The sequence below is a fragment of the Camelus ferus genome, chromosome 11, assembly GCF_009834535.1.
Source record: "Camelus ferus isolate YT-003-E chromosome 11, BCGSAC_Cfer_1.0, whole genome shotgun sequence".
Taxonomy (NCBI): domain Eukaryota; kingdom Metazoa; phylum Chordata; class Mammalia; order Artiodactyla; family Camelidae; genus Camelus; species Camelus ferus.
Window position 1 is genome coordinate 33,427,553 of NC_045706.1, and position 14,265 is coordinate 33,441,817.

Here is a 14,265-nt window from a genome sequence, read left to right on the forward strand (position 1 = left end):
ACAACAGAGAAAGGACAACTATTGTATACCCTTTTTGGTCAGAGAAAAGACATACAAAAGCAGAGAATTTTAGCTATTAGTTTACTCAACCTATTATGTTATTAACATATATTTTACCATTTTTACATCAAAAAATAATCTGAAGGAGCCTGCAATAAAAAACAAACATAAAAAAACCCCCAAAAACCATTGTTTTAAAAAAGGCTGAAAAGACAGGCTAATCATCCCATACGGAACTATTCGAATATGAAATCACCTGAATTTCTATAGATGAAAGGCTATTTTAAAATCCTTAAAGGCTTTATATAACATAGTAAGCAACATAATTTTTAAAAAATCCTTGCTATTAAGCATATGAACATTAGCAAAATTGCATATAATACAAATAAGTTTCTAAAGAAAAAAATTCCACTGAATTTCACTTCTAGTTCTATATAGATACACATATAGACAGATACATAGAGATACAGAGCTACATGGAGATAGAGACCTCATGATCTGCAGATATTGAAGCACATCTAAGTTCTTTTCACCCCATAATTCCCCAATCAATTTGCTGAGGCTTACTCTTCTAAGGGCTACACAGTATTGTCCCTCTTATGCGCAAAGAACTGCCAGCTTAGTTTGTGGGATATTAAGTACAAGAAGGTCAAACTGCCCTCTGCTAAGTTCTCAAAATTCAGATTTGCAGAATAGTAAATTGAATTCAATGCCAGTATAAGCAGCTCAGCACTTTTAGTAAATCAGTCTTAGCTGTATAAGCTATTTTAAATTATTTTAAACCAAGCCAAACATAGGTTTTCTTATGTAATTTATAACACAGGCAAATAAAGTTAAATTCTTACACTGTCTTTAAATGTGTTTTCCATATGAAGTTTCAGGTTCTGAAATTTGTTGATAGTATCCTCTTTTTGATCAATTTTATCCATCAACTCTTGAATTCTTTGATTCTGCACAACTATTTTCTTTGGGAAGGGATTAAAAAAAGCAAAGTTTAGTAAATGCATTTTGGGATAACTAGAGTGCAAATATGATGCAGTTTAGAATTCTTTCACATTTTAAGATTAAGCAAGAATACCAATAGCAATATATTATGCATAACTTGATCTTACTTTCATTTAAAACACAACATGTTTATATACAAAAGGAAACAGAAGCAACATATCATATTGGATAAGAGGAATCAGGCGTCAGATGATCTGAGTTTGAATTCTAGCTTCTCTACCTTCTAGTTGTATGACCCTAGGCAACTTATTTAATGTCTCTGTAAAAATAAAAAATAACAGTATCTACATCATAAGGTTGTTCTGGGATTTAAATAAGTAAATATATGCAAAGAAATTAAAAGAGTTCATAGTAAGTGTTCTACAAAAATGAATATACATAAAAGTCTCAAAGAGCTACCAACCAACCTAGTTTTGTTTTGTTTTTGACATAGGAGAAACATTATGGCGGACTATTTTACATAGTTTAATTCAATTGAATTTTTACAACTAGTAGCTATTTTTATAATTAAAAAAATAAAGGAAAAGGAAAAGATCAGGAATTGTCTAAACAGTAGCTATAATGTCTTATGCTAAATAAGCACATTATTTTGGTTAACCTTACAAGTATGCATATTAGATACCAAGATCTTGAATTACTTATACCTAATCTTATTTTAAAATACTCAGCTCTTCAGAAGGATAGATTTAAACTAAGAAGACCTATGCCAGAAAAGGTCAGGAAAAATATTAAGTTTAGAGCTTTAAATTCCCTTCACCTCTGCATATACCTGCAATTTCATATTTAGATCTATCAATGTCAAATCCATCTACAACAATCTGGAGTCATTATCTGACCTGAAGGTACAAAGTGCTAGAGAGTTTCACAATTCCGAAGCACACTGCTCAGGCCATATACTGTATTTTTAAACAGTAACTTCAGACAAAATAAACACCATTTAAATATATATAATTGACACAATGCACCTAGTAAAATGACATAAGTCTGTATGTGCTGCCATAGAATTATCTTCAAGACATCTTCTAAGGGAAGAAAGCAAGACACAGAACTACAATCCCATTTGTATAAACTTTTTCAAAGGTGTGTGTATGTGTGTTCTATATACATACACACACATAAATCTCTTCTGGAAAGACTAAAGAAACTTTCCAGTGGCCATCTTTAGAAAGATGGTATAAGGTGAAGGCACTTACACGTCTCAATTTTTAAAACCACATTCACTTACTACTTTTTCTTTAATTATTTTTAAAATAGATGCACCTAGTCATAATTCATGCCACTTATTTAACTTTATTAAGTTCCTTATCAAGACAAAATAAAGCTTAAAAGTATTACCTTATTAGATTTCTCAAGCTCTTGAACCAATGAATTTAAATTAATTTCTGATTCTGAAAGAGAGTATTAAAAATAAATACCTAAGCACCTAAAAAAATGTATCACTGAATAATTATGAAACACAAGCTGCTATAGTAGACACTTTATTGCTATACTCAAGAAAAAGACTTTTAACAGCACTAGAAGCACACAAGCCCTCAGCTACAAATTCTACCACCGGAGAATAGCTGTTTCTGAAAAAGCCACTTTCAAAACTCAGGGTAAAAATGAATGACATATCCTCAATGATAAAAAATTTCTGGTATAATGTCAGAAGAGAAGTATCTAGTACCTCTCTGTTCCACTTCATAATTAGGATTTTCTACCCATCTTGTTTCACACAGAAAAGGGCAGAGTATTTTACCTAACACTTGAAACCCAGAAGTGACAAATAATCCTACATATATAATAACAACAAACAATCCCATATTTATATATAGTGACTTCAGAGCTAGAATGAGGCACTATCTAACAAACTTAAGACTACTCCACAGGAGTAACTCCATCCCAAACTTACAAGTCCAGAGCAGAATCAACCACACTGTAAGAGTTCAGAAAGAATATGAAAGAAAAAAATTTACAACTTTACAATTTTATATGAGATTTCTTAATTTGCTGATAAAGCTATACTTGGTTTTTCGTTTTTTTTGAGAAGTCCATTTGCTAATAATATTGGTCTAACAGTAAAGAAAAGTGAAAAAATACTTTTATTAGTACATTACTATAAACTCATACAAATGGTAAAGTATTAAATATGTTACTTAGGTCATTGTCTGGTCACTATGGTAAATAAGCTGCATAAATCTCATACTTACCAACTGTCTTTTTATGCATTTACAATATCTAAATAGGAGTAAAATACATCCACTTACCATTTTCTCTCTTTTTTAACTCTTCTTGGGTTTTGATTAATTCTTCTTTGGTTTTAGCTAATTCAGCTTTAACTTGATTAAGCTTTATTTCTAAACAAGCAATAGCTTCCTGGGGGTCAGCAAGAGATGCAATATATAAGTGAGCAATTTCAGCCTGTTTCTTAATATCAGTGACATCATCTTGAAGAGAATCAATAATATCTTCAATTCCTACATAATTATGTCCTTCCTAAAAATAGCAAAAACCACATACCTAATGTTAACAGTGGCCTTCACTATTTCAGTGTGGTACCATCTGATTTAGACAGTTTTAAAAACAAATAGCAAAAAAATTCACAACTTGAAGTTTTTTTACTATATAAAATATCTCTAATTATAAAAAAAAAGGTGTGCTCTGTTATGTATTTTTCTGTCTAATGGAACATGAGACATATTTTTCCATAAAAACAAGGTCATAAACTGTGATAGGTCATTATAGAACAATTATGATTACCTAGTACAAATATACTTTCAGTTATATTCATTACAATGAGTCTTCAAAGGCTTTGTTGGGATAGCTGAGGAAACAAATCTCCATTTTCACAATTCAGACCAAATCCCAAACTATGTCAGGGACACACAACGATGGTTGGATAGCAAGAGCCTGGACATCACCATCCCAGACCCCTGAACTGAGTAATTAAAATCCAAAACAAAATAAAAACAGCCATTCCAAAAAGATGTGATCAATTTCAGCTTCAACAGAAGCAGCAGAAAAGAATGTCTCCTCAACAGTAGGGAATGGTCAGTCAGCCAAGCAAGAGTCATCTTTTCTATAAATAAATGTTTTTGTTTTAATCAGAACAGAACTAAATGACCCCTTAGATCTCTTATCTATTTAAATTCTTTAAGTTTAAGACAGATCTGAGAGGGGTATCCCATAATCCAACAAAAAGTAATCTACCTACTATCAACACAATGACTCAAGCAACACCAAACTGAGATATAAATGTAACAGATATATATGTGTGTATATATATATATATATATATTTCCAAATTCATAAGCTATATTTAAACTATTTGTGCTTACATTCCTAACAAAGCATGTTCAATTATAACAACGCTATGATAATAAGTTTTTTTTAAATTCAAAAGTATATTAATATATACATAACATATTAAAGTATATCATTGATGTAGTATACTAAATCCTAGTAGCAAAACACCATGGATTTAATATTTCATTTAACATACTTCAGTTTCAACTTTCATGACACGATCTTCATTCTTCAGTTCTTCTCGAGTATCACATTTATCAACCAAATCTTTGAAGATAGCCAAACGACATTCAGCATTTTCTTCTAGTATCTCTCGTTCCTGAAGTAGAGTTTCCCTTCATACAGAAATTAGTCCCATTAGGAAACAGAAAAAGCACTACTTTGCATTTTTATTTTGAATTTCTAAGATTAAGTACATTATAAATTAAAAGTCAATTTAAATAATTATTCACGTGTAATTCACAATTACCATAGAGATTAGTAACAGCTATTTTCAAGCCTGTATAAAGGTCAGAATTCAGAAGTCACCTAATAAAAAGCTCCCCCAAAATTTAAACAAGTAACTAAAATTCTCAATTACCAGGACAAGAACAAAAAAACTTACTTAAAGTCAGCTTCCCGTTGAGCCAAATATTGAGTAAACTCCTGTGTAACTTCTTCACGAATTTTAAATTCCAATGTTAACTTTTCTTTTCTTTCACTTATCAGTTTTATTTTCAAGTCTTCTATTAAATCCAACAGTTTCTAAAACATAAATATTAAAATTCTAACTAAGGAACAAATATATCCGAAGAGAAAGACAAAGTGTTCAAAAATAAACTTTTCATTTAATCAATTATGTATCATTTTAATATAGAGATATTTTCACTGAAAATTATGTATTTACAGAAATTCACTAATGTGAAAAATCAAGTACACCTCTCCACATTTTAGAAACATAAAGTAACTCAAATAAATGCCTCACTATCTAGCTACACAAAGATAGATGGAAAAAGAAAATTTGAGCATCTATTATCTACCAGGAACTACTTTGGGGAGTTCACATTTTATTTCATTTAATCCATATAATCTTTAATGAACTTGGTAGTGGCATCCACATTTCATAGGTGAGGAAAGTTAAGGAGCAGGTCTGTGGTAAACGCTTAAGGTTGAGTTTAAAATTAGTCTGCCAAAATATAAAGCTTAAGTTTTATACAGTGTAGCTACTAAGAACCCCCAAACACTTTCCAAAATGGCAAAGAGAAATGTTACATAAACTTATCTTATTAGGCTTTTATAACTATCCAAATGTGAGCAACAACTCTAGCAACAACAGTCTCTGAAAACACATACATAATTAATCATGTAAGCAATAAAGCAATTAATCTTGACATTATAGCCAGTGTAGATATGTAATAAAATAAATTATGGGATTCAAAAAACATTCTGATATTCTTTTTTAAGGTTTTTGATAAAAGTTTCTCAACAATACATTAACTCTCTCAAAGCTACAGATCTTTCACTTTCTGAATTTTATATTTGAAAATATTTTTATAGATATCCTGACTCTGATGGAATTTTATCTAGTCAGTTGTAAGATATGCATTTATACTATGTAATCCTTTATAAACTACAGCATTATTTTTCCCTTATAAATTCACAAATTCTACTAACGTTTTAAGTTTAATTGACATTACACATAAACTTCAGTTTTGAGAAGATCAATACAAACTAAAATAGGACTATTAACAGCTCATTTTGTCATTGAGGGAAATACATTCTAGAGATCCAAGGTAAATAAGGTCAAATCACATAGTGACGAGATAAACTGGGACTAGTGGCATCTAAAGCTTTCATCTTCATTTCCAAACAACAAAGGCATAATGATGGCTTTCAAGGACACTGAAATAAACTATTAAAGTGAGAGTATTTAACTCAAAACATCATCCAGCTACTTAGACTTCTACAGTCTAAGAGTTCTATGATGTCAGATGTGTCAACGCCACTGAAGCATATTCATGAGTACAGGATTATTGGTGGTCCTAGGACACTGGTAAGAAGGCTTCATGTGTACATATGTAGTTATGTCCAGTTAATGAGGGGAACTGGTAATGTGGACATATCCACATTTCAGGATTAATACCACTTAAATTGATGTGTGAACTGTACTTAGACAGAGGTTAAAAGAACTGCCATCAAACTTTGTTTACCATTAATATAAGATGACCAAGAAATTTCTGCTTTTGAATAAACAGAATAATTGGTGCTGGGCAGACATTTTACATACTTGTACTTAAGACTACAAAGGAGAATTTTGGTGCAGTATGCTAAAACCATTGGATGAAAGGATACGGGGAAACAAGATATTCACATGGTCTCAGAGCATCTTCCCACAGATCATATAGGCTTTCACAATGAAGAGAGATCTAACAACAACTTAACCAAGTGAGCAAAACTGAGCATCACCAAAAATGAGGAAATCAGACATCATGTACCTCTTGATGTGGTGCAATGGGAAATTCACAACTTCACCTATGTGATAGGCTTGCTTAAAGTGTTGAACCTGAATCATTAGGAACTAATAAGACAAATCCAGACCAGGAGTATTCTACAAGATAACTAATCACAATTTTTCAAAAATATTTCTGCTAGATTAGAGACAACCAGAGAAATATGACAATCAAAAGCAATGTATTAACTCTAGTTGTAGATCAAAAACAAAGTGGCTTTAAAGGAAATACTGGGACTACTGGAGAAATCTCAGTATGGACAATGTAACATTAAGTTATTGTATCAATGTGATATAGCTTAGGTATGAAAATGGTCTTTTGATTATGAGGAAACTGTATTTCTGGGAAACACACATTGAAGTAGTTGGTTGTGGGTGTCATTATGTCTGCATCTTGTTTTCAAATGACACAGGCAAAAAACATGTGCATTCACACATTCACAGAAAGAGAATTAAAGTAAACATGGTAAGATGTTAAAAACTGACTAATCCAGGTGAAGTGCAAATGGGTATTCATTGTATTCTCTTTCTGCAGGTTTGAAAATTTTCCAAACATGAAGATGAAAGATAAACTTAGTCTTATTGAAAAAAATGGGAACGGGAGCCCTAAGAATTATTAACCCTAACTTCAGGAAAAAAAACCAAGTTTGGAAGTTTGAGTTCTTAATACATACATACCCTCTTCTCCTCGTGGCTAATTAAAGCCTTATCTTCCTCTAATGTTTTATCTAGATCTTCATCGGTAAATTCAGTTTCTACATTTTGGTTTTCTTCAGCTTTTTCTAGATCCTCAACCAAATCTTCATCTTCCACCACATCTTCTAGACTACTTTCCCATGAAATTGTGGATCTTTTTTCATTTACTATTTTATTATCTGAATTATTAATATCTAGTGATACATCTTGAGAAGACTTGACAGATCCAAATGATTTCTCTTGAGAGGAATTTAAAGTGTCAGGAACACAAACCTGTTAAAATATTCAACGTAACTTTTAAAACAGAAAAGGCAAGAACTGTCCACAAAAAAAAATTTATAAATTTATTTTAATTCATTGAATGACAACTTGAGAATTAAAAAAAGAAAAAAACTTATGCAAACAAACATACAAGGAATTGGCATCCTTAAATAAATATTTGATAAGAAAAAAGCTAATTATACATTAATACTACAGGTAAATTTACTTTCCCGGGTTAAGTTCCTAGTATTATTCTTAGCAAGGATCTTCCTGACTAGTCACTAAATGAACCAGAAGGATGGCAGAGCAGACAATTCATTGCAAGAATACTCACAATTTGTAATGGGTAATTTTATTTATTACTGAGATCATTTTAATCTTAAGCAGTGGTAATTTTCAATCTTTCCCCATATCCTCCTACTTGATCAAATATTACATTTTTTGATTGTCAATTATTTTCTAGCTTTACAGCTGTAAGTGCAAAATGGATTATCTACTCTTAAGAAAAAATTGTCTAAGTATTCTCATAAGAAGCTTAATAAATTCTGCAGAAATTTAAGTATATTTACTTTTTGCGCAATGGCTGAGAACTTCAACACATTGAGTGTCTCATCATAGGCAAAGAAACACTGGCTGATGTTGACAATCATACATATTTTTCCTTTACCATTAAAAAAACTTTGAAAATAGTGAGTCAGTTTACTTTCCCGGAAAGGCACATGCTGCTGAAACCTGTGGAAAATTTTTTCAAAAAATTGTAAGTTAAAACAAATCTCATGAATTCAGGGTGCTGATAAATTTTACAAAAATAATCTGGATATCATTGACTTAAATTCTAGGTCAGTGATTAGTTCTACCTGTAACAGTCATTTTTGTTTATTTATCTTGTTTTCTTTAAATACTACTACCAGTAATACTACTACTACTAATAACTACAATAATCTACTAGGCAAAATGCAAAGAAAATCACATTGAACTGGGTTGTACTCTCTAGCGTAGAGCAATTATATAACATATACACCTTAACTAGAAATAGTAAAGGCTGATTTATAATTTACTCAGCCTAAAGTGCTAATTAATGCAGAAATCTATCACATCTAAAAGAACACAATGCACTAGGAAGAATCACGTGGTTTTAGATGCTGAACCAGCATCATTAAAAGCTTATTATCTAAGGTGTCTGTAGATATAGACGTGCTATGGAAAATACTGTGTTTACCTGATGAACCAATGGCACCAACTGACACTGTTCCTATCATTCTTTAAAATCCAAAATGCCTAAACATTTTAATCACAATCCATAGTCATTACATAAGAAGCAAGTTAAAAAGAAGAGAGCTTTTCTAAAACTAGCAAAGCTGAAAGTGTAAATATTTTAATACTTAATTTGTTAGTAACACATTCAGCAACTCTTACTTTGACTTCTCGCTGTTCTTCAAAACATTTATACACTTTCCTAGAGTCAATAAAGAAGTGTTGATGTTTCCAGTCTCTCTTAACCTTTCACCTTCATTCTGTGTCTTCATGCTTCGTTCTGAACCAGCAAGATCACATAAAGACAATCTGAACAAACAAAAAAAGAACTTTAAAAGTTCCTCAAAACAAAACAATTCAAAATAATTACAATTTAATGAATGCTCAACTTACTCACTGACTCGCATTACACGAGGCATTTCAGAATCTTCAATCTGTAATATTCTAATGGTGAATATGCTGTGACTAAAAGAAATACACAAAGTTCAAATACTATCATTCACTTTAAATTTCTGCATTCTAAATAGGACAGGCAAGCATCTAAATCGACATCTATTTATATCCTAATACTAGCCATAGCTCTTGCACTGCATTCTCCAACCAGCTGCCAGATATTTCAATCCAGCGCTCCACTGTCACCTACATACCCAACTGCCTAAAAGCAATTATCTTTCACTTAGCCCCCAATCCTTCAAACTTACTCCTCTTAACATTCCAACTTACATTAATGGAATCACTTATAATAAAGTCTCAATTTGCTTGCAAAGATGATATTATTAGTTAAATGGTAATATGTACAGCTAATCGACTTTGAAGATATACCTAAAGCAAAGCATACATTTGACCTAAATATAGGCTTATCTGGATCATGTATTATTCTCATGCTATACATGGGGGACAGGGCTCTTTCCCCCTTAAGAGAAAACCTGTTTTAAGTACCTCACTGCTTAAACTTGTCTCTCATCCCCTAATCCCTTCCATCAAAAACATCCTTCCTTAACCCCTTGAGATTGTAGCATAACTCAGTATATGTATAATGTCTGTGTTCATGAGGTAAGGAGGCGAAACACAGAGAAAAGTCCACTATTACAGGCAGCTGAAAATATTGAGCTTAGATATTCACACATGGAAAGAGTAAAAATACATCAGACTGAGTGCAAACTAGTAAATCTTTTGTTGTAACAAGAAATAGTCTTGATAATCTTACGTGTTCAGTTCTCTTCAGTTTACAGAATGTTATTATGACTATAGATTCATTTAACATATCAGAGAACCTACTGCCCACTTTAATTTTAAATTAGTTGTATTTAAATTAGCACAGAACACCCTGGGTGCCTCAGGTTTATACTGTAGGGTTTACTCCTTACCTTCTACTAGAAGCATTGTTCAGTTTTGTGAAGGCAACACTCTGGTGCTTTATTCCTAGTTTTAAAAGTCTATATGCTTCTTTGTAATCAGATACTTGAATCCACTGTAGGTCTTCAAAAAATAAAGAGGGCACATATCAATTTATAAAAACATGGCATTTGTTGTACAATGCAATGTCTTTGAAGATTTGTTATCTCTTTTCCCAATGACATATAATGAAATCTTTCTTTTAATAACATACCCTAGGTATAGTCAACTCAGCTAGCTATTCCATATTCTACCAGAAAAGAAGTACAGAAGATGAAGATATTATAATGATTTTCCAGTATTTAAGTTGTACTAACATACAAAGTAAATGTTCTTAAACAGAGTCTGTCAAAGGGAAAGTTAAAAATAGGTAAGATTCCTTAGAATTAAACATTCAGGAAATAAAGACAAAATACAGTACAGATTACATCTAAAAAATTATCTAGCTATGAGACATTACAGATTGCAATTCATTAATGAGTCATGAAATTAAATTTATTGAGTCATACCCAGCATTTTGTAAAAATGAAGTAGAATATAGAAAACACCAAAGTACATTCCTTGTAGTAAGGGTAAATATAATTAATTAAACTTTTCAATTGTATATATGCATATATATATATGTATGTGTACACACACACACACACCCCCCAGGTACAGGATCATGATGTTATTAATATGTATTCCCTACAGTGGGGTAGTAGTTTTTAAAGGTTGGAAAAACACTGCTGTGGGACAGAAACATTTACATAGCTCTAAAATTTGAATATTATTACAAAGCAGCAAAATAATTTGAATATCAACACACATGGCTTTTCCCATTCTCTAAAATCCAATCAACAATACTCAGCAAACATAGTACTAAACTAGAACCCTATATATTCAGGTTTAATTAACATACTAAAACGTACTTCCAAAGCACAAACTATTCTCATTATCTTGATGTTAATAATTAGTATAAAAATATTCAATTTCTACTTTGCTTTCCTGTAACAAAGCCTAGAAAAGAACTTCAGAGCAATAAAGTAAAAAATACTCATTAGTATACCTTTTATAAAAGAATAGCCCTTTACATCTTGGGAAAGGCGCAGCATCTTTCTCTTTTGGAACTTAGATGATACAGGAACAAACAAATCATAAATACATTCATTGTAAATCTCAAAGAAAGAAACCCACACAGAAAATTTTATATTATTATCCATATTCAAGCTGGCTTGTTCACAATCTTTCATGGATTCTTCAAACTCTGAGACATTCAAAGAGTTTGTTAAACTCCCTACAGAAAGAATAAAAAAAGATAATCATAAAATTAAGCAATCAACAAAAAATGAGACAACAGGATAGATCAAGACTCCTGGACTTAAAAAACAAAGTATCCTTAATCTTTTGACCATCAATGTTAAAAACTTTTTAGACCAAAGCAGACATAAATAAATATAAATATTTGTATTAACCAAAACTTGGCTTCTTTCTCTCCTTTTCTTTTACAAATATACTAATAAACCACACTGAAATTAAATGTAAAGGACAAAGAAAAAAATAATCTTTCTTGAATTCAATATGAAAGTTAACAACCAGTGAAAGGGACAGTGGTGATATTAAATCCAAGTAAGACTTCACAGTGACTGGTATTTCATACAGTTAATGTACCATTTTCCAAGTATTACTGTCATTAAAGAAATTAAATCACCCACAGAAGTGATTCAAAAATTAAAAGCTTTTCAAATAATCAATATTTAAAAGTAAATGAGAATGGAAACCTTACCATAAAGAGTATCATGACTGTCATTATGTGTAGCAACCTAAAAAAAGAAAGATTTTTTTTTAAAGTTAAAAAACATTTTCAGTTAAGGTTAAATAACCAGTAAATTAATTACTTATCAAATAAGGCATGAACCAAATAAGTCATCTACTTTTCTACCTTTCATCTACTCAGTTCAACGACCTCTATTAATTTTTTCCTAGTTAAATAACATATTCTCATAACAGAAAATTTGGGAAACTACAAAAAAGTATCAAAAAGAATATCCTTATAAGTAATCCCTGCCACTCAGAGGCAATTACTATTAATATTTCAACATATTTCATTCTATTCTCTTCCCCACACTTATTGCCTTGTAAGTTTTTTTCCTCCATAACTAAAAATTATTTGTAAACATCTGGTGGCTGCATAACTGAATAGATGTGAGATGACTTACATAATACTAAGATATACATCTTAACATATTATTTTTCCTTCTGTAATCTAATTGTTTCCTTAGAATATACACCTAAATCTAAATTGGTGAATGAAAAGATAAGAACTTTAAGTTCCCACTCTTAATATAGCATTGCCAAAGTGCTTTCTAGAAACACATTTTACAATCAACCTATGAAAGTTAAAGTGTGTATCTCATGTTGTTACCTGAAATTTATATAATGCTGTACATCAACTATACCTCAATAAAAAGAAATTAAAAAAAGAAGTGTGTTATCTCATTTTCCTTAACATTTTAATAATTTCATAGGCAAAATAATATTTTGTTGTAACAAAGTAACTTGTTAGGGAAAATTTTTTTCATTATTAATTACTTTAATTTCCTCTATGAATTATCTATTCAATTATCCACCAATCTCCATAATTTTTGTTAAACTACTATTTTACTCACAGAGACCATAATCATGGACTCTGAACTTTGTTTTCCTTGAGCAACAAAGTTTTATTACCTTGGAACCCTGATTTTTAAATTTCTTTAAAAAGAAAATCCCCATCAGTGTTTTGAATATATTTATAAAGACAGTTAATAGTTTTTAACAACATTAAATAGAATTCTGAAAATATAACAAAATTCAGAAGGCATAGGAGGAATAAATAGACAAGCACAAGTTTACAAAAATTTCTTTCTCATTAAAAATTATTAAAAAGAAAGAAAAGGAGGTAAACACATAACCTATAACAGACAACATGAAATAAAGTAGTGTGAGATTTAAGATATATTGAATAAAACAAGTTACAGAATGTCTGTATAATAAAATCTCATTTTTGTTTTTCATAAAAAAGAATATATCCTACACATAAAGAAAAAGATATAATGATATATGCAACTATATATGACTGTGTTCATGTGTATATACAGACATATACAGAAAGCTCTATATGTAAGTTTTTTTGTGTAGAGAGAAGAAGATCAAAAAAGGTACGTTCATATCTGTTAATAGCGGTTTTCTACCTGGGAATGGAATTATAGGAAATTTTCACTGTTTAATTTTCACATCCCCTTGTTTAGACGTGTATACATATTACTCTTACAATTAAAAAAAAAGATTTTTAATTCGGAACCATTTACATTTGTATTGTTTAAATATTTCTGCTGTTCATACAATATAAAATAAGAAGAGGTATCTTCAAATAAGCTTTTAAAACTTTTTTCAAAAAGAAACAGTAACCACAGAACATTCCAATATAGGCTGAAACAAACGAAAGAGCTATTAAGAGGTCATGATTTACGTATATTTTACATACTAACATACTCCCATACCTCTTTAATTTGCCGAAGCAACGCACTTTTGCTAGCAACTTCTTCTTTCTCTTGGTCTGGTGATAAGCGTAAGTAGTCTCTGGATCTATGTGGTTTAAGGTTCATCTTTGCATAGAGTCTTTCCTGAAGACTATCAAATAATACATTCAAAGTTCGAGGCAGAATGCCAATATTTTCTTCTGTGCCTACGAAAAGAATTTTTGTTTTATACTCTCTAAGAGTATTAGGAAAGAGGCAAAATACATTCCTGAACTGCCAGAGCTCCTTTTATACCACAAATAGGCAGGAGAAAAAGATGAGACAAAAGTGAGAGAAGTTAAAGGATTACTCAGTTTTCTAACACTTTGGTCTTCATTGTATAAT

At 30.8% G+C, this 14,265-nt stretch overlaps 1 protein-coding gene across 7 annotated transcripts in view; it reads right to left on the reverse strand.

The window, feature by feature from the left end:
• The window catches only part of KIF20B (kinesin family member 20B), a 67,584-nt gene that overhangs the window by 40,727 nt on the left and 12,592 nt on the right, over positions 1-14,265 (reverse strand). For 5 of the 7 annotated variants that reach the window (XM_032491344.1, XM_032491346.1, XM_032491342.1 and 2 more), the window contains 13 exons: positions 13,903-14,087; positions 12,150-12,186; positions 11,433-11,660; positions 10,357-10,468; positions 9,383-9,454; positions 9,152-9,298; positions 8,305-8,467; positions 7,457-7,747; positions 4,895-5,034; positions 4,487-4,625; positions 3,252-3,480; positions 2,341-2,393; positions 846-965 (listed from right to left, as the gene is read on the reverse strand). In XM_032491344.1, coding sequence (XP_032347235.1) covers positions 846-965; positions 2,341-2,393; positions 3,252-3,480; positions 4,487-4,625; positions 4,895-5,034; positions 7,457-7,747; positions 8,305-8,467; positions 9,152-9,298; positions 9,383-9,454; positions 10,357-10,468; positions 11,433-11,660; positions 12,150-12,186; positions 13,903-14,087 — 1,916 coding nt within the window. The remainder of the gene's footprint in view (positions 1-845; positions 966-2,340; positions 2,394-3,251; positions 3,481-4,486; positions 4,626-4,894; positions 5,035-7,456; positions 7,748-8,304; positions 8,468-9,151; positions 9,299-9,382; positions 9,455-10,356; positions 10,469-11,432; positions 11,661-12,149; positions 12,187-13,902; positions 14,088-14,265) is intronic. The other 2 variants (XM_032491347.1, XM_032491345.1) reach the window with 1 other exon arrangement.